The sequence below is a fragment of the Bombus fervidus genome, chromosome 12 (genome assembly GCF_041682495.2).
Source record: "Bombus fervidus isolate BK054 chromosome 12, iyBomFerv1, whole genome shotgun sequence".
Taxonomy (NCBI): Eukaryota; Metazoa; Arthropoda; class Insecta; order Hymenoptera; family Apidae; genus Bombus; species Bombus fervidus.
The window spans coordinates 4,970,758-4,988,728 of record NC_091528.1 but is presented as its reverse complement, the minus strand read 5'-3'; the positions used below and the strand labels follow the sequence as shown (position 1 = coordinate 4,988,728).

The 17,971-nt window shown below is 29.6% G+C and overlaps 6 protein-coding genes across 17 annotated transcripts in view; 3 read left to right on the top strand and 3 right to left on the bottom strand.

Moving 5' to 3' along the window:
• Positions 1–247: 247 nt before the first annotated feature.
• D12 (YEATS domain containing 2 homolog D12) lies at positions 248–4,634 on the top strand. Its single transcript, XM_072014947.1, has 6 exons — positions 248–318; positions 422–491; positions 811–1,107; positions 1,300–3,959; positions 4,042–4,115; positions 4,281–4,634. Exons 3-6 carry the CDS (start codon positions 1,023–1,025, stop codon positions 4,396–4,398), a joined length of 2,937 nt encoding a protein of 978 aa, XP_071871048.1. The 5' UTR covers positions 248–318; positions 422–491; positions 811–1,022; the 3' UTR covers positions 4,399–4,634.
• LOC139993342 (uncharacterized) lies at positions 4,140–6,643 on the bottom strand. 2 transcript variants are annotated; one of them, XM_072014985.1, is made up of 4 exons: positions 6,478–6,643; positions 5,850–6,329; positions 5,109–5,781; positions 4,140–5,021 (listed from the first exon to the last, which is right to left on the bottom strand). In XM_072014985.1, exons 2-4 carry the CDS (start codon positions 6,313–6,315, stop codon positions 4,817–4,819), a joined length of 1,344 nt encoding a protein of 447 aa, XP_071871086.1. In that variant the 5' UTR covers positions 6,316–6,329; positions 6,478–6,643; the 3' UTR covers positions 4,140–4,816. The 2 variants fall into 2 exon arrangements, with proteins under 2 accessions (XP_071871086.1, XP_071871087.1); XM_072014986.1 differs by lacking the exon at positions 6,478–6,643 and adding an exon at positions 6,419–6,442.
• A 322-nt stretch (positions 6,644–6,965) lies between these two features.
• Positions 6,966–15,456, bottom strand: Ir76b (Ionotropic receptor 76b). 8 transcript variants are annotated; one of them, XM_072014974.1, is made up of 10 exons: positions 15,360–15,456; positions 9,830–10,023; positions 9,287–9,351; positions 9,032–9,208; positions 8,722–8,948; positions 8,528–8,637; positions 8,265–8,458; positions 8,046–8,151; positions 7,765–7,954; positions 6,966–7,611 (listed from the first exon to the last, which is right to left on the bottom strand). In XM_072014974.1, exons 2-10 carry the CDS (start codon positions 9,936–9,938, stop codon positions 7,119–7,121), a joined length of 1,671 nt encoding a protein of 556 aa, XP_071871075.1. In that variant the 5' UTR covers positions 9,939–10,023; positions 15,360–15,456; the 3' UTR covers positions 6,966–7,118. The 8 variants fall into 8 exon arrangements, with proteins under 8 accessions (XP_071871075.1, XP_071871074.1, XP_071871073.1 ...); XM_072014973.1 differs by lacking the exon at positions 15,360–15,456 and adding an exon at positions 14,031–14,293; XM_072014972.1 differs by lacking the exon at positions 15,360–15,456 and adding an exon at positions 13,683–13,808.
• Positions 11,040–14,086, top strand: LOC139993339 (uncharacterized). Of its 3 annotated transcripts, none has more exons than XM_072014983.1 (6): positions 11,040–11,190; positions 11,255–11,456; positions 12,010–12,110; positions 12,191–12,991; positions 13,403–13,531; positions 13,672–14,086. In XM_072014983.1, the coding sequence occupies exons 2-6, from the start codon at positions 11,355–11,357 to the stop codon at positions 13,958–13,960; spliced, it is 1,422 nt and encodes a 473-aa protein (XP_071871084.1). In that variant the 5' UTR covers positions 11,040–11,190; positions 11,255–11,354; the 3' UTR covers positions 13,961–14,086. The 3 variants fall into 3 exon arrangements, with proteins under 3 accessions (XP_071871084.1, XP_071871082.1, XP_071871083.1); XM_072014981.1 differs by having other exon boundaries at positions 11,041–11,190; positions 12,191–13,171; XM_072014982.1 differs by having other exon boundaries at positions 11,056–11,190; positions 11,298–11,456; positions 12,191–13,171.
• Positions 14,972–17,653, top strand: Ids (iduronate 2-sulfatase). Its single transcript, XM_072014980.1, has 8 exons — positions 14,972–15,290; positions 15,380–15,557; positions 15,635–15,765; positions 15,869–16,040; positions 16,125–16,274; positions 16,357–16,494; positions 16,585–16,892; positions 17,025–17,653. Exons 1-8 carry the CDS (start codon positions 15,105–15,107, stop codon positions 17,367–17,369), a joined length of 1,608 nt encoding a protein of 535 aa, XP_071871081.1. The 5' UTR covers positions 14,972–15,104; the 3' UTR covers positions 17,370–17,653.
• LOC139993319 (uncharacterized) overlaps positions 16,780–17,971 on the bottom strand; it is a 33,296-nt gene continuing 32,104 nt past the window's right edge. For both annotated transcript variants that reach the window (XM_072014939.1, XM_072014938.1), the window contains one exon: positions 16,780–17,930. In XM_072014939.1, coding sequence (XP_071871040.1) covers positions 17,883–17,930 — 48 coding nt within the window. In that variant the 3' untranslated portion in view covers positions 16,780–17,882. The remainder of the gene's footprint in view (positions 17,931–17,971) is intronic.

Here is a 17,971-nt window from a genome sequence, read left to right as displayed (position 1 = left end):
GCTTTGTAAGAAATACGGCATGATACCTTTGATAACCAACTACTACATTAATTCGTGTTATTTCGAATGTTTTGTCAGACAGCCATGACTACACTTGCACACACTACGAGGCTACCTATTGCCAATCTGTCACGTGATATTTCCCCTATACCCGACCATAAAAGTCCCTGCGCTAGATACTTATTAGTTATTTTAAAGAGCACGAACTCTATATTGCCTAAGTATACTTGAGGTTTTTTTTTCGAATTTTTAATATTAATGAATAAATGTTACATACTTCGATCAGTCAAGTAGAAATTAGTAGGGTTAATTTTTCAGGTAAAAATTTAAAGCGACATTCTCGATAGATTTCTATTATATACAATAGGCAGAATGGGAAACACTGATAAAATTTAACGAATTTCCTTTGCTGCACTTTTAGGGAAATAATAATAAAGTTGATTAAATATTTTTACTACAAAGCACACCTGTTGTTACTAAGCTAACTTTACGTATGTATACATGTAATACAATACTAATAACATACTTCACATGTATTGTCACGCTTTCTTGAAAATTTCAATGGTATCATGCGATAACATATGGACAATATAGAAACTGAACTATGATGTATGTATGCATATATATATATATATATATATATATATATATATATACATATATCTGTCACTATGATATCAGATTTGTAATAATGTATATAAGATAATTATTATCAAATGTGCGATAAATTTTTTGTTGTCGATATAATCAGCATCATTGACTGGAATAAAATATTTCATGGAAAATATAACCTCTGTCGTTTGTTTATAGAAAGTTGTATCAACACTTCGAATTGCAACCCTCTGTTCAAAGGGTGGTTTAAAAGAAGTACAAAGCACATGGTCATCATTTAAATTACAAGTATTATAAGAAGAAACTGATATTAACGATAAAACAGTTTTTTTATTACATATAAAATACAAAAAGTAGGTTTTAAATATTTTACCATTTAATTATTATACGTTCGAAAACAACTATGGTAAATGAGTGCCTTAAAAGATCAAGATCCCGATTACGGGCCATCCGATGCAAGTGACGAAAAACATCAACGAATTTACGAAGAAAATGGTATATATGAAATTTTTTATCAAATCTATGCGATGTTTCTATTGTATCTAACCTGTTTATATTCCATTTATTTTAATATTAAGAACTATCTTTTTGTAACAACATTACTAAAAATTGAATGTGTACAATGAATAAAGTATATAGAATTAATTGTATTTATTTGCATTCGTTTTTATTGTTATTTCATTTTAGCACGAAGCAGTACAGCAAGAAAAATAACTGCTATTATTGAAAGGGAATTTTCCCAGGAAATTAATACAAAAGAGAAAGAAGTTTTAGAGTTACAAGAGAGATTGCATAGAGCATCAAAAATCCTTCATCTTTTGCGTTATGTTATTGTTGCTGACTTTTATAATCGCAAACAGTGTCAAAATTCACAAAATGGAGAAGCAAAGCAAACTCAAATTCATCCTGCAATAAAACAGCTGATTGGTAAATCACCAAAGTTATCCGACAGTTCAATTATTTCTACGTCAACAACATCTAACAAAGACAGTTATTTTACCACATCAGAATCAATTTCGATATGCCCATCAAGTACCACTGGCAATGCTGCAATAAAAATAGAAGAAGCTTCCGAACATTATCGATTAGAGAAAAGAAGGAATGAAACGGACGAAGATCTACGGCCAAAGAAAATTCCACGATATATTCCACCAAAAAGTGGAGTTCCAGAGTCTCAATGTCCATCGAGAGGTATTAGGCACAAAGTGAGGAAACGTATAATTATTGGAAACATTTCAAAATGGATTCCTCCAGAATGGAGAGAAGATGCAGCTAGTCACAAGTGGACAATGTATGTTAGAGGAAATAAAGAAAATCCTGATATTAATGATTTTGTTAGCAAAGTTCGATTCTTTTTACATCCTAGTTATAGACCTAATGATGTTGTCGAAGTTACATCAGCACCATTTTGTCTTTCAAGACGCGGTTGGGGTGAATTCCCGCTAAGAGTACAATTGCATTTTAAAAGTGTTCTCAATAAGCCGATGGACATAATTCATTATTTGAAATTAGACCGTACTTATACTGGTCTGCAAACTTTAGGATCCGAGACACTTGTCGATATATGGATCTATGCAGACACCCGAAATTCTAAACGAAATACGGGTAAAGTAATTGACGAAGATTTTAATGAGAACGAGCATAATTACGATGTGAAGCTAGAAAATGACAAAGATTCTAATCTCGTGACTGATTTTACAAATAATAGCATAAATGAAACATTAGAATTAACAGATAAGAGCAGTGAAGTTGTAGTTAAGAAAGAACCCTCAGAAGATATAGAAATTAATGAAGATTTAATAAATGTGAAAAAACTGTTATTTTATATAGAACTTGATCATGATTATTGTGGTTCCAAGTACTTAAATGATTCTGAAAGAAATTTAACTATTGACCATTCATCAACAACATTAACTAATTCATTTTTACATAAGATTGTCACAGTGGATAATCAGCAGAAAGAAGATAGAGAGGAGGTCACTGAAACTAATAACACAATAACAAGTGAACTTTTAATAAATGGATATTTAACAGACTTAAAGGTACAAGAGGAATTAACAAACACAAGCATACCTTTGTTAGATGAAGTTAATCGGAAAGTACTTCCTCTAAGTTGCTCCAGAGTTCACTCGAACCTTCGTCCTTTGAAAATTTCTATTCCTCCATTGTTTGAACCATCTGGAAATAAACATGTCTTAGTTCTTCAGAACAATAAAACGATTCCTGTAGATATTGCAGGTATGGATTATGTCCGTAATAACGATTCAACAAAATCGAGGATAAATTTAACTACTTCTCGTGGTATTAGTTTGTTGAAGAAACCTTTAGGTACAGAAACTAAAATCCAAGGACGAGATCCTAATGGAACAAAGGTACAACAAGAATTAAAGCTTCATGTCTCTAAAAGTATTCTCTTAAATGTAAATTCCAATATACCAGTACTAAAAATAGCTGAGAGAAGAAATTCACCAAATGATCTTTCTTTTAATTTTGAAAAAGAATCAGCTACTGAACAGATGTTAAAAGTGAACAATCAAGAATTGAAGGAATTTAAATTATCACGTCAGAAAATCACTTTAGGCAAAGATAAATACAAGCTCCAAAGTAAAAAGGAGTTTTACGACGAAATTATCCGAACAATTGAGATAGCAAATATTTTGAATGTTCAAGGCCTACTGCGATTCATTGTTAGAAGAATGCCCTTGATAACTCAAAATGCTTCCGACTCCGATTACAGACGACTCCATCCTTATGCCTGCACGAGCGAAGAAGAATACTTTAGCTATAGTATCGCGAAGCGAAATGCCTGTGAATGGAATCGAGCAAGGATGATACGATATTTTATGAAGAAAAAACCATTCACGGAGGAAGAATTATGGACCACTAAGGAAATAATGATTTGGGCGAGATTGCACGGTTATACACCTCTTTGTCCGAATTTGAGTATTCGGTCAATAAAACAGCAGAAGAGTTTACCTGTTTCCACAATCGCCAAAAGCATTTTTACATGTACACAGCCTGATACTTTCTGCAAGTGGCTTCAAATTTATCCAGATCAATCGAATGATAATTTGCTTAACTCTAATTTACATCAATCCAATGAATTGGACATTGAGGTTGATGTTGTAAATACTGATGTTGCACTAGAAAGTAAGAAAGGACTAAAAGAAAGAAAAGAGCATAAGGAATTTGTAAACACGAAAATTACAGTATTGGAACTTGAAAAGAAATTAGTGCCGTTTTATGATTTTATTTGTGAAACTGCCAGAGAAATTGGTATTAAGTTAATTTCTGAAGAAATTGTACCCACTGTCGTACATGGCGCAGCTGGTCGAATGATAATGCGGGTATGTTTTACATATATATATTTTTACATAATTTAAAAATCAATGAAAAATTAAATTTCCTACATATTTTATATTTTGCTAGGCTGTTGAATGCCTTGCGGAGGATTTAGTCAGAATGTCTTTGGCGAAAGCTTGGGAAAGATGCAGTGATAATGGGTAAATATATTGTTTCAATCAGGCTACTTGTATATATATACATATATTTCGTATAAAATTCACAACTTTTTATAATGCAGATGTCAAATATACCTATTACATACATATATGTATGTATATTATTATTGCGGAATTGTGACAGTCTTTTTTTTGTTTTATTTGTAGATATCCAAAGGTGATCGTTTTGGACGATGTACGTGGAGCCCTTCTAAGTCGTGAAGAATTTGATATTTTTACAAATCACGGATTAGGCTCAAAATATCGGTTAACGACTACAGATTAGCTTAGAAAAATATAAAACCTAGAGAATTTAATGACTGAAGGAATATTTAATATTAAGGAAATTTAAAAAGTTCTGCCGTATTTAACACTTAAATAACATAGATAAACTGCAACAACGCGCTCCAATACAGTTCTGATAACGGAAGCCTCGCACATGTACAAATTTATAATTTTGAATAAAGTATATGAAATTTTGTACGAATCAGTAGGTTCAATAAAATTTAAACTAGTTTCTGACCTCTTCTCTGTTATATCTACATATAATTTAATTAACTTCAATCATGCCTCATCTTTTATATTTTCTTTCGAACATGTATAAATGTATTTAAAAAAAAAATTAAAAACGAGATCAAATATTAGGTATCAAATATCAACAGATTTCTCACGAGAATTTGTTTACTGCACAATTGATGTCCCGTCTATCGCATAATAACGTAATCATTTTCTTGTAGAGCCGCTTGCATTTCTACTAACGTGATATCTTTTAATCGAGGTGACATGGGAACGTAATTAGACTCATCCGTTATTCTTTGGAATCCTAAATTGTTTTTCTCGATCCGTACAGAGTTTTTATGAGATGTTAAAGGCAAACTACTAGGTCCAGAAGCCCGAATATCTTGCAACCTTAAAAAGATATATATATATAATATAAATAAATATAATATTAAACAAGCATAATATTGCATGAAGAAAAACTGAACAAATACAAACCTGCTTCCTTTCATGGACTCTGAAGCGCACCTCTGACGTGGAGGCAAAGGTGGTGGCTCTTCCGACAGTCGATTACAAAAGAGATTCTCCATATAAAAATTTGAGGCAGCTACTGCACTCATGTCAGATTCATCTGGAATTTCTTCATAAATCCCAGAAGTTGTAGAAATATCAGAGTATCTTCTAACATGATAATGGCCATATGGTTCTGGTTGATAAACATCCTCATTTATTTTACCAGACATTCTATAACTTATTTCTTCATATCTTTCATTAGATTCTCTTCTTTTAGATAATATTTTTAATTCCACTCTTCCAGTTGTTATTGAATAACTTCGCAAACGCTCATCATGGGATATTGCTCTAATATCACCTTCACTTAAACTTAAAGGTCGTCCATTAGTTTGCTTGTGTCTTGGACCACGGCCCTGAGTTACCAAATCTTGCAACAATTTACCAGCTTCTAAACAAAACAAATGTAGTTCACCAATTCCAGCACGGAATTTTTTTGATGTATGAATCACACAAATACATTTAACGTCATCTGGTCGTCCTGCCGTGATCAAGTGAAACTGATTTAGTTCATCCCATTCAAAATTCTCTAATGTTTCACCAGAATGAATATCCTTTATTATTACTCCTAATGTGCTTGTTATCAAATCACCATATAGTCCTGAAAAAAGCTATAGTAATTAAACTTCAAGAAGCGCAGATTCTTTCTATGAATAATAACTTAAATACCTGTCAATCCTGATGCTTTGGAATGTGGATTGTCAACCATAGATATTTTATAAGATCCTGGTGCAAATTTAAGCTTTCTAGGTCTTAATAGCTGTCTAATATTTGCCATCCACCGCTGTGACTCTGTCTCTGAATTACCAGCTAAATAGAGCAATGGTTTCCTATCTTTGATAGGAAATATACCAAAAGCAAATTGCTTAGATCTAGATTGGGTACGGCAAATAATGGCATCCAATGGTATTACTACAAAATTTTCTTTGTCATTTGATGATGAACTATTATCGTTGCCAATACAATAATCAAGATTTACTCTGACTCCTAATTCAGAACCTAGCTTTTGAAAGGAACACCAATGCCTTTTCCAAACTTTCCAAGGACCCAATGTTCTCTTTTTTACCTTATGAACTTTGGACTTGCTACCACAAAACTTGACATCTAGAAATCCACAGATTTCTTCCTCAGCCATTTCTCTCTCCTTTTCTAAAAGATATTTCATTGTTAATATTTAGAAAACAGTGATCATTTTTACTTTGCATGAAAGGAAAATATTTATATAATTTGGAAACTACCTAGTACGAGAATAAGCGATAGAAGATATGGTTATATTATTATTTTGTGAATTAATTACCTTAAGCTTATTATCAAATGCGAAAGAGAAATACTTTTTCATAAAACAAAATATAATACAATAAGAAATGTCTTTAATTTTCCACAGAAGAGCCAAATCAAGTAATTGGTTACTTTTGATTTCCAATACTAATTATAAAATTTTATAAATACAGAAGAACATAGATATTTACAAAAACGCCCGGGCAATTCAATCAGCAGTATTATTTGTATTGTTTACTAACTTGCTCACTCCCCAATCTTAAACTCAGTACTGCCAACAATGTGAGAAATTGATCAGTCAGTTGTTACGAAAATCAAAATTCCCTAAATAAAATTTCTGCTATAATATATTCAAATATAAATATTATTAAGCTATTAATAGTGTAATTTAATATAATTTAATAAAAGTTTCCATCAGAAAAAACAGATCGGGAAAGCTTTGTTTAGAAATACAAAACATCATAAAGATTACATATTCCACAAGGTTCATACGCAAGTATAAAAAAATTTTGATCTATGTAATCTCACATAAAGAAATTTACATCCAACGTACATTTTATTAATTTTATAAAATTACAATCTTTAAATAATTTTAGCATTTCAATATGTAATGCTACATACAAAAAATATTTCTGTATTTCTTACATATTTTTAATATGATCAGGCTGCATATTGAAATAAAAAAGCAGAAGGAGTTCTGATAGGAATTAATTTTCGATCACCGTATGGATTAGTAACCACATAATAACTTCTTCCATTGATAAATTGTTGTTTTTTTTGTATCAAAACATTGTCAGGATGTTGATAAATCGCTGGAGGACTTCTTTTTAACATCACCATATAATTTTGTGCTGGAAGATTGCTATTTAAAGGATTTTGTGGTTTTTCGTTTGGACCACAACAAGGCAGATAGCAGCATGCTTTTCTTTTACCATTTTGTACTCGGTACAATATAAACGCGTAAATAAATTCAAATAAAAAGATAATTGCAGCAATTGTATATCCACCCACGACAACTTTATATGTTAAAAGAAGATCAGTATTTCGCAATTGTCTCTCGCTTGAACGAAGATCAACTGGACAGATTTCAGCTAATGGCAGATCTTCTTTCTTTGTACGATGTATGATACCGGTCTCTATTAATCTTAACAGCCTGTAATTTAAAACAATAAAACATATATTAAAAAAGTTTCTATTAAGAACTCATTTCTATTACAATATTTCATTTAAAAAAATGGGAATGCAAATAACCATCTTTATTTTTAGTAAAACTTAAGTTAGTAGATTGAATCCAATTAAAACTTACAATCTATTGATACGTTTTTCAAAAGTTGAACCATGGGGAAAACCAAAGGCACGGCTGGTTATTAAAATGCTACCAGGCATTATAACATATGTACAACGCGAGTTATGTTGTAAATGATGACGCGTTTTATTCATATAGTCTTTGAATATTAAAGTTTGCAAGTAATGTGCCTCTGCTAGGAAAAGTCTTTCTAAAAGGAGAAAGTGAATCAAATGAGAAAAATGAGTAGAATGGTATTACGATCATTTCTTTATATGTATATTAGGATATTTAATACATACTGGTAGTAACTAATTCTAAAATAGCTCTTGAATGCTCATAGTACTTAAAAACACCTTTTCCTTGCAATTTGCTTACGTTCAATAAACTCAAATCGTTTTCCTGATTCTGAAAACGTAACAAGATTTAATGTATTATTTTTATACGTTAAAATGTTTGATACTATCAAAAAATAATTCAGTTTATCATTAAAATCTTAGGAAGATCGCTTTACATCTTACTTGAGAAAGAAGAAAATCAATCGTTCGTCCCTTATAGGTGATCCAGCTGTATCCCTTGTGAACAATATCTTGTAGGGAACTAATAGAGAGTGTAAATTGAGGCTTTGTAAGAAACGCTGTGAGATTTGCCGTGTAAAAGGATGTCAAAATCAATATAAAAATCCACCATGTAGCAAAAAGCATTCGTGTTGAATCTGCAACTCCAATTACAATTTTTAGAATTTGTAATACCAATATATTTAAAATTAATCAACACATTTTACCTGTTGTGGCAACAATATTCGTTCCTTGTTTCAACAGAGAACTATAAACGAACCAGAAGCAAGAGGACAAACTGAAGTTTTCAGAACTTGGATCGTGCCATAATTTTGCTCTATATATCAAAAGATTAAATTAAAATTTATATTAATTACTGATTATATTAGTTATAATAATTATTAAAAAGTTTTTCAGAAACCTCATACTGGCGAAAAGATAAATAATTGGTCCCACAAAAATTAATGACATTAAAACTAATAGCCAGACGGTTCTTTCGAATGGTGCCAGAAGACCGGAACCTGTAGCTGATTCCTGAGGTCTCTTCATCACAGCAGTTAATTTCGTTTCATCTAGTGGAGCGCTGAACGTACAATATTGTCCGATTTCCGGTAATACGGGAAGGAACGCAACAGCTACGTCTACTTTCTATAAAATGAAATAGATTTCCTTCACAATTAAATCATTGTATTACAATTAAATCAATTATATTACAAATTCCTAAATAATACCTTCTCATAAAGTAAACCAAGAATACCGCTACTTTTATCACCCAAAATATGTTCTTTTGGTGGAATAATGGTATAGGTGAAATTTAATTTCGTACTGAGTAAGTCAAAAATGTAAAATGCATATCCTTTACCAACCCACTTTCCATTTTCTTTTACAATTCCTGAGAAAGGCATGTCCTACAAAATAATGAACATATTGTACATCTTTATAATTAAAAAAGATAAAAAATATGCTGAATTTTGGACCTGACTTACATTCCAAGATGTTACTGTTAGTTGCGACGGCATTTCTTCATTATTTTTACTATTTGCCACATTATCTATTAATAAAAAATAATGTAAAGAATAATTAGAAATATTTTAAAACATCTTTATTTTATGAAGATAATGACGACTAACATATTAATCGATTCATTTACGCTTCTAACTCAAACATAGAGAATAATTAAATCAATATGCTTTTTGAATTAGTATACTTCATCAATGACATTTAAAAAATAACGTATAAGCTATTTGATTAAAAGATAAAGAAAAAAATTCTGAAAAAGGTGAGAATATAATTTAAAAATTAACATAATTTATTGTATTACTATTAAAAAAGAGTTGATCATATTTACGCACCTTCACCATGAACATACCGAGTATATTCTTGAATGAAAAAAGATGCTATAAGAAGTAACAAATAAAAAGTGTGCATCCTTTAATCTAAACTGGAATTACATTGATCTTAATCGATTCTAATTTAACGATCGTGTATTATGTTATAGACAATTATCGCTTCCACAATAAAACTAGCACCTGTGTAAATCGATACTGACGTGCAGGTCACATCCTGGCTAATAGTGACCCGACCAACGTTTACGTAGTGACTGGTATACGCATTAACGCCTTCGAGTAGTATAAACATGAAAATCGATCCGCTCCTAATGACCTTGCAATCTGCTCATAGTAATCAGTCATTCTTCTGATAAGTTCAATTGTTTCATACTTTCCTAAAAAATAATAATGAATTATAAATTATGTCCTATTTTAAAATGAATAGAAAGAAAGAAATATCTATGATCGATAGCGGCATAATTATTTGGAATTAGTAACATAAATTACTTTTGTCTTCAAGTCTTTCAAGTCCAAAAAAATTAATTCTGGACTGGAGCGTTGAAATTTTTCACGAACTCAGCAAAATTTTTTATTTAAATAAATAAATAGTAATTTAATTTATCCAGTTACCTCTACTCTCCAAAAATTTGTTCGCATTAAATACATAGTATATACGAAAACAAATATGTACATTTGCTCTATATTTGATTTGAATGTTTTACGTAATTTAGATTTTTACAATGGACTAGTGATTACAAGGCAATTTTTAAAATGATTAGCCATGGTTCTCATAACTTCAAAAATGATTAATTAACTATTTTGTACAACTCTTTGAAGTTCAATGAAAATTACCATGGATGCAGATTTTTAATATTCAAGAACTTGAAAAATTATATGCAGCTAAATTAGAGAAAAGAAACAAATGCGTGCTTTGCTCGTCTATTAGAGATGAAAAACCATACTATTGTATAGAATGCAGTAAATCTATTTGTGAAAATCTTCGGAGCTATATTATTAAAGATTGCCGCCACATACAAAAATTCACATATAAACTACATAGATATTTGAAAGGATATATGTACAATATAGAGTGAAAGTACACTGAAAGTATGTATTTCAATAGATCCTTTTACGTGATTTACGTACATAAGTTATGAAACAGTGCAGTATCTGAAAATCCACAGTAAGATTAAAAAGAATATGTACACGTTTTAAGAATGAATTCAAATAAACCATTGTTTCCTATCAATAACGTTCTATTTATAATTTCACAATCGAAAACTTATAAGATATCTACTAAAAATCATATTTCAAAAATCGACAAATGTTTACATCGAGTGTAGTCATTATCGATGTGATTATCGATATATTAATCTTAAACCTATATGAAGGTAGGCGCAATAAAAATCGAAGGGTGGGCAGAAAGACTATGGTGAATACGTATTCACGATAGTAGCTTGAGTATATTGAAATGACAACAAATGATTGATATTATTGGGAATGGTATAATATGAGGTGAAAAAGGGAATATATTCCGGCGCGAACGGGAGCGCACTTTGTTGGTAAGTAGCCCGACAAAGCGTCCCGTTCGTGGAAATGATTGTGTATTTGGGACTTTCATTCAAGGTGCTAGAAAAATTCCCTTCTGAATTCCTGTTGGTGAGTGCAGGTTATGTGAGCATCGAAACGCGTCGTTATTCACCGTTTTTATTGCATACTGGCCAGGATGGGCCAGGGTACGGATACATGCACAGATAGGCCTGCTGAAGTTAGCGTCATCAGATTCGTATCTAGGAATCGTACTATTGAAGAAATAGCCCCCAAAAAGGTAAAATCACTGGAGGCATTTAATGGGTTCAATGACCCCTAACTCAAAACAAGTCACTCACCATTTACCTTTATTTGTTAACTTACTACTTTATATAGTTAAAGTAATCTTTCTTATTGATGAGATGTAATAATTAGACTGTGGATTTTATGCAAACTCATATCTTTGAGAATATAATTAAAAAAATAGGACTTCTGTGGAACCTCCTTCTCCTACTTAAGTATTATAGAAAGAATTATACATTGGATATTTTCTATATTTTCTTATGTTAGGTGCATTTTGTGCAATTTTACACTTCCAAATTTCCTACAAATGCATAAAAATCTGCAGTCTAGTTATAATTTAAATGAATGAGATTAATGAAACAATTTGATTTTGTATTATAATTTGGATATGAAATGTTTGATGATTATTGTTGAGCTATCATCTATCAATATTTTGGCAAATTTGTGTAAAAATTATTATTTTTTTGTTTGTTAGATAAATGAAATGAAAAGATTATGTATATTCTTAAATTATTCGTAGTAGATACTCAATCAAATTATGTTTTTAGGAAGTATATACTTGTAAACAACGGGGCTGTGGCAAGACATTTACTAATCAAGATGAATACAAAACACATGAAGCTCTCGAGGCTTTAAAAATTAGGTTTATGTAAGCTGGCTTCATTTGTTATAAAAATTGATTATAAAATATTAGGCAATAGTATAGTATATTATTAATTATATTTATAGCTGTCGAGAACCAGGATGTGGAGAAGAACTGTCTGATCCTGGAAGCATGTGGCGTCATTATCAAGAATGGCATAATAATGAAACAAATGTGTTTATATGTCCATACACAAATTGTGGATCTTTACATACAACCAGTATCAATCTAGAAGAACATATCGAAAACTGCCATAGACAACCATCAACGTTGCCCACTGAACCAGAAGTAATATGTTTTGAAGATCCTGAAAATGCAATGGATGAGGAAATTGTACAAAGCACAGAGGAATGTTATGAGAAGAGAACAAATGAATCTTTTGGGATAAAAGTATGCCAGTATGATGATAATAATGAGCAAAATCTTCTCAGAAGTGATACTGCACAGCAACAAAAAAATGAGGTTTCTCATGATCAAAATACAACAAATGATAGTTCAAAAGAAGATTATTCTTCCATTAGTGAATCTTTAAATGAAGCAGGCACATTTTCTATGAATGAAAATTTAATTCTAAATGCAGAGAATTTTCTATCTAAATACGAGAGTAACACAAACAAATGTCCAGAACTGCAAAGTGAACATTCCCAAGAAAAAATAAATGTAGTTTATGTAAATGGTGATATTACCATTACGAAAAATACGAAAAATGAAATGTGCAGTATAAATTCTAGAAATCAAGACCACAGAATTGAACTAGATAATCTAGAAAAGATTTTTAGAAATGAACTTGATCGTGATATTTCAAAATCTGAAGAGAATACTGTGGAAACAAACAGTAACTGTTCGGATGATGAAGAATACACTCCAAAGAAGCAACGTATGTCTAGGTACAAGCAAGAAATTTATAAATGTGCTGTTAATGGCTGTGGGAGAAAATACAAATACATATCCCATTATCGTCATCACCAAGATAGTCATAAATTAGCTGCCAATACAATTAGTTCAAATTCTAGCAAATCAATACTGAAATTAAAACAAGGGAAAGCCTCAACAGTCAGTTTTTTCTTGTAAGTTTAAAGCTATTAACATCTACAAGTAAAAGCATTATCTTTTTTAATTCTTTATATGTAAAGACAGATATGTGTTATTCATAATTTTAAATGCTTTGTCAAATTTATCACATGTGATTTTAAATTCTAGTTTTTATATTGTAACTTTTGCATCTCAGGTAATTACTATTAGTATAAATGTTATCAAAAAATTAATTTCTCTATTTAATTTTATTTTGTATTAATTAGATGCAAGATCCCTGGCTGTGGAGCTCAGGTGAGCAATGTAACTGGTTTATGGAAACATTACCAGGACAATCATGCTAATTCAAAACTGCCAATAGTACAAGAAACTGCTAAAAGCAATGAAGTATTTCGGTAAGTTTATTCGGTATATCGTCACTTATTAATGTTGCACATATTATAAAACTGTACTTATTTACATTCTTGATTGAATATTATTGAATTTATTGCTAGAAATCTGTTTTGATAGATTATTAAAAGAAAACATGTTTCAGTTGTAAAATACCTGGATGTGAATCGGAGTTTAGTACAACACTAATGCTGTACAAACACTTCACTGAAGTGCACTCAAATGGCACTGGCAATAATGCTAGCACAAATACAAAGACTGGGAATGGGAGTAGTTTTCATTATACTGAAATATTTAAAGATGATACTACTAACCCACAAGCAAATTTTAAGACTGACTTTAAAGCAAAGAATAATATTAATGTAAATGACTGTACGATAAGTACTAATGATCAAAGATCATCATCAGTTGTTAAAAAGGAAACACGGGATTGACTTCAGATAAGTTGGTATCACATGTAAACGTGAAGATAAATAATTGTAGCGGTGAATCAGAGTACTTTACCGGGGCCGCAAACATTCGAATTATAAAGTAAATTATTTTTCCTCCTTCTTTACAAACAGAGATGCGTCTGTCCTTTATTCTCCATCTGTTTAACTAGTCACTTTATATTACGCTTTTATTACTGATTTTATGGGGGACGGCCCTCGTTAACTACTCAAATCTTCGTAATTATAACTCTGAATCATAGGAATGTTAAATAGAGAGATAACTCTAGGGTTATCAGAGTTGTTTTTCTATGAATTTTAATTATTTCAGTGAAGATATTATATGATAAAAATTTCATAGCTTTCGATTTAAATTATTTGAATTAAATTTCCAAATTTACTTTTATGTAAATATATAAAAATTATTAAGAACTTTGTAATACCTAAAATTTACTTCTTGTTTAGAAATTTACAATGAAAAAAATTGAAAAGAAGTATATTTTCAATGTTTTCAAATATATTTTACTGTTACTATTGTAATGAAAAACAACATTACAGCTATTATATCCAAAGCAAATATTAAATTAACTCATTTGTAATCTCTTTTTAAAAAAAGATATGAAAAACAACTCGAACAAATTTAAAAAGTTAAAACTTAATATTCAATCAATACAACAGTAAATGCAAAGTAAACATACAATTCCGTAGATTGATAAGCCTAGTGCGGCAAATTTAAAAATAAAATTCTTGAAACAAAAGACCATTTACTGCAGTAATTTGTGCGCGTATTAATATAAAACTCTTGACTTTCCATACTAATTTTTACTATTTTATATTATTGTATCATTTTAATGTAATTTATGTTAGATCATGTCGTAGTTATTGTAGTAGATATTGTAGGTAAAGAAGCATTACGTAGCATTTTCATTTATATGTCTGTACATTGAAAAATAAAGTGCAATAGTAAGTTAAAAAGGAGGTTCCATTAACTATAGAATACTTTATTATTTCATTAATTGAAATATTTTATTTCTTACACACAAAAGACTGTATATGATACATACACATATTGTATATATATAATCTAATCTCAATTTGAACAAAATTACCCTCCATACTGGTATCATTATATCTTTTAGTGTGATTTACTATGTTTGTTACGTTATGGTTTATAAATTTAATCGTTTGGTGTACAGCTCAAAAACAAAATTTTCTTTTAATAATCGTCGATGATTTAAGAACTGCTTTAGGATGTTATGGTGACGCTAAAGCGTATACGCCAAATATAGATCGTTTAGCGACAGGAGCTGCCATTTTTTCTCAAGCATTTGCTCAGGTTAGTATTAAGCTAATAGTAAGAAATTAATACCGAAGCTTATACATCAATTTAAAAATGTATATATACATATAGTAACGTCTTTTTAGCAAGCATTGTGTGCACCAAGTAGGAATTCATTTTTAACAGGCCGAAGACCGGATACACTTCATCTTTATGATTTCTATAGCTATTGGCGAAAAGATATTGGCAACTTTACAACATTGCCCCAACATCTAAAAAATAATGGGTATATTACTAAATCAGTGGGAAAAGTTTTTCATCCAGGTTTTTAGTTTTTAAGATGCAATATGTGGATATAAATTGTTTTACATCATTTGATATGATTATGTTATTTTTCACAGGAATTAGTTCAAATAATTCTGATGATAGCCCTTATTCATGGTCAGAAGCTCCCTTTCATCCATTTACAGAAAGATATAAAGATGCTTCAATATGTCAAACAAATATGCAGATGCTGCCTGCACAAAATCTTGTAATATTTGTGATATAATGAGCTATTACTTAAAGAGTATTGAGAAGATTAAAAGAGATGATGATACCTAATAACATTACAAATTTTGTTTTTCATATTTTAGTTATGTCCAGTTAAAGTTTCATCAATGCCAAATAAAACATTACCAGATATAGAAATAATGAGGGAAGCTAAAACTTTTCTATCTAATCAAGCAGGAAATAGTAGTCCTTTTTTTTTAGCAGTTGGATTTCAGAAACCACACATACCATTTAAATATCCAAACAAATATTTAAGTATATTTAATTATTATTATTAATTATTATAATCATAAAGATTTCTAATTAAAGAAATCATTTTTATAAAAAAATATTTTGCAGAAAATCATCCCTTGCACAAATTTGAAGTACCTAAACCTTATAAATGGTCAAATAATGTTAGTAGTATTGCTTATAATCCTTGGAATGATTTAAGAAAAAGGGAAGATATTGCTGCTTTGAATCTTAAATTTCCATGGGAAAAAATACCAAGTATAGTTAAAGTGATATGTAAAAATTTATTTTCTTGTGTGTAATGCACAAAGATATATGTTTATTTCTTTTTAATTTTTAGAAAGTTTTGCTCGGTTAATTATTCAATCATATTATGCATCTGTAACATATATTGATGATTTAATTGGTACATTAATAAATCATTTGGAAAGGTTGTCAATTCGAGAAGATACTATTATTATATTAATGTCTGACCATGGTGAGTTGAAAAATCTTCCAATTAACTATTGTCAAAATTTTTCTATTTTTTAAATTATTATTCAATTTTTTACAATTAATATTTATGTAGGCTGGTCACTAGGAGAGCATGCAGTATGGGCAAAATATAGCAACTATGATGTTGCTTTAAAAGTACCATTGATAGTATCAATACCTGGGCTTACATATAAAAAACCAAAAGAAAATATAAGCGTAAATAATTCGTCAAAAGAGAATCAGATATTTATAGATTCAATAGTAGAGTTAGTTGATATTTTTCCAACAATTGCAGATTTAGCAAATATCTCAATACCTATTTGTTCAACTGAAAGTATGCAAATTACTTGCAGTGAAGGAATTACTTTTATGCCACTTATAAGAGCTGCTTTAAAAAACGAGGTATTATTAATTTACAAATTTAAATTTTATAGCTTTAATAATATATAATTGCTGAAACTGTTGAAACTGTTTATCTTAGACAATTGTAATAATTTATAGTGTATAATATTTATAATATAATATAATTTATAGTTAATATCATGGAAAAAGGCGGCGTTTGCGCAATATCCAAGACCAAGCATTGAACCTTCGATACATCCAAATAGTGATGAACCACGTTTAAAAGAGATTAAAGCAATGGGGTATACTCTAAGGACAAATAAATATCGTTATATAGCATGGTTATCATTTAATCCTGAAACTATGTCACCAAATTGGAATAATATCATTGCAGAGGAATTGTATGATTACAGTTATGACAAAGGTGAAAACCAGAATGTAGCATTTGTTGGAGAATATGCCAAATTAAAGGAAAAATTAAAAATTTTATTGCAACATGGTTGGAGAAATATTTTATCAGCTAAATCTAATTTTTAAATTATAATTATACATGTTTAATTAATTTACTATCACTTTACATACATTTGCAACTTTAAATCAAATAAACTTCATATTTTTATATATAATTACAAGCAATATGAAATTTACTTGTTTATTTAATATAAATTTATCATTAAATTAATGTTAAATAAATTATATAGATCATTAGTATTCTATTTAAGTAATCTAAGCCAGTATAAAAGTTTTATGGTTATTATGAATATACAGTTTATAAACACATGTTTGTCTGTATATATATATATATATATATATATATATATATATATGTAGTTAAAAGTTTATCAAATAAAAAATGCCATTGTTCAAGTAATAATTTTATACTAATTACTTATAGCAACAATATTATTCAGCTTCATCAATACTAATACTACCATAATGCAAATATAACATACTAAAAATGTAGATGAAAGTATAAGTGCTTAGGATAATATATCAAAACATTTTTACACTATATAAAACAATGTAAAACTTTACATTGTATAATTTTATTCATTCCTCTTGTTTTTTATTTTTGTTATTTACTGTGGTTGATATAACCTGAAATTGTATCAAGTAAATTTTACATTTAATAAATATTT

Excerpts from the sequence above, each read along its gene's own strand:
- D12 (XM_072014947.1), top strand. The coding sequence starts at position 1,023 with ATGAGTGCCTTAAAAGATCAAGATCCCGATTACGGGCCATCCGATGCA. Across the intron at positions 1,108-1,299 it reads ACGAATTTACGAAGAAAATG|CACGAAGCAGTACAGCAAGA; the intron begins GTATATATGAAA and ends ATTTCATTTTAG. Across the intron at positions 3,960-4,041 it reads CTGGTCGAATGATAATGCGG|GCTGTTGAATGCCTTGCGGA; the intron begins GTATGTTTTACA and ends ATATTTTGCTAG.
- LOC139993342 (XM_072014985.1), bottom strand. The coding sequence starts at position 6,315 with ATGGCTGAGGAAGAAATCTGTGGATTTCTAGATGTCAAGTTTTGTGGT. Across the intron at positions 5,782-5,849 it reads CAAAGCATCAGGATTGACAG|GACTATATGGTGATTTGATA; the intron begins GTATTTAAGTTA and ends AGCTTTTTTCAG. Across the intron at positions 5,022-5,108 it reads GAGTCCATGAAAGGAAGCAG|GTTGCAAGATATTCGGGCTT; the intron begins GTTTGTATTTGT and ends TATCTTTTTAAG.
- Ir76b (XM_072014974.1), bottom strand. The coding sequence starts at position 9,938 with ATGTTTATACTACTCGAAGGCGTTAATGCGTATACCAGTCACTACGTA. Across the intron at positions 9,209-9,286 it reads TAACAGTAACATCTTGGAAT|GACATGCCTTTCTCAGGAAT; the intron begins GTAAGTCAGGTC and ends ATTATTTTGTAG. Across the intron at positions 8,152-8,264 it reads TTGATTTTCTTCTTTCTCAA|AATCAGGAAAACGATTTGAG; the intron begins GTAAGATGTAAA and ends TTACGTTTTCAG.
- LOC139993339 (XM_072014981.1), top strand. The coding sequence starts at position 11,355 with ATGGGCCAGGGTACGGATACATGCACAGATAGGCCTGCTGAAGTTAGC. Across the intron at positions 11,457-12,009 it reads AAGAAATAGCCCCCAAAAAG|GAAGTATATACTTGTAAACA; the intron begins GTAAAATCACTG and ends TTATGTTTTTAG. Across the intron at positions 13,172-13,402 it reads TCAACAGTCAGTTTTTTCTT|ATGCAAGATCCCTGGCTGTG; the intron begins GTAAGTTTAAAG and ends TGTATTAATTAG.
- Ids (XM_072014980.1), top strand. The coding sequence starts at position 15,105 with ATGTTTGTTACGTTATGGTTTATAAATTTAATCGTTTGGTGTACAGCT. Across the intron at positions 15,291-15,379 it reads TTTCTCAAGCATTTGCTCAG|CAAGCATTGTGTGCACCAAG; the intron begins GTTAGTATTAAG and ends ACGTCTTTTTAG. Across the intron at positions 16,275-16,356 it reads TCCATGGGAAAAAATACCAA|AAAGTTTTGCTCGGTTAATT; the intron begins GTATAGTTAAAG and ends TTTAATTTTTAG.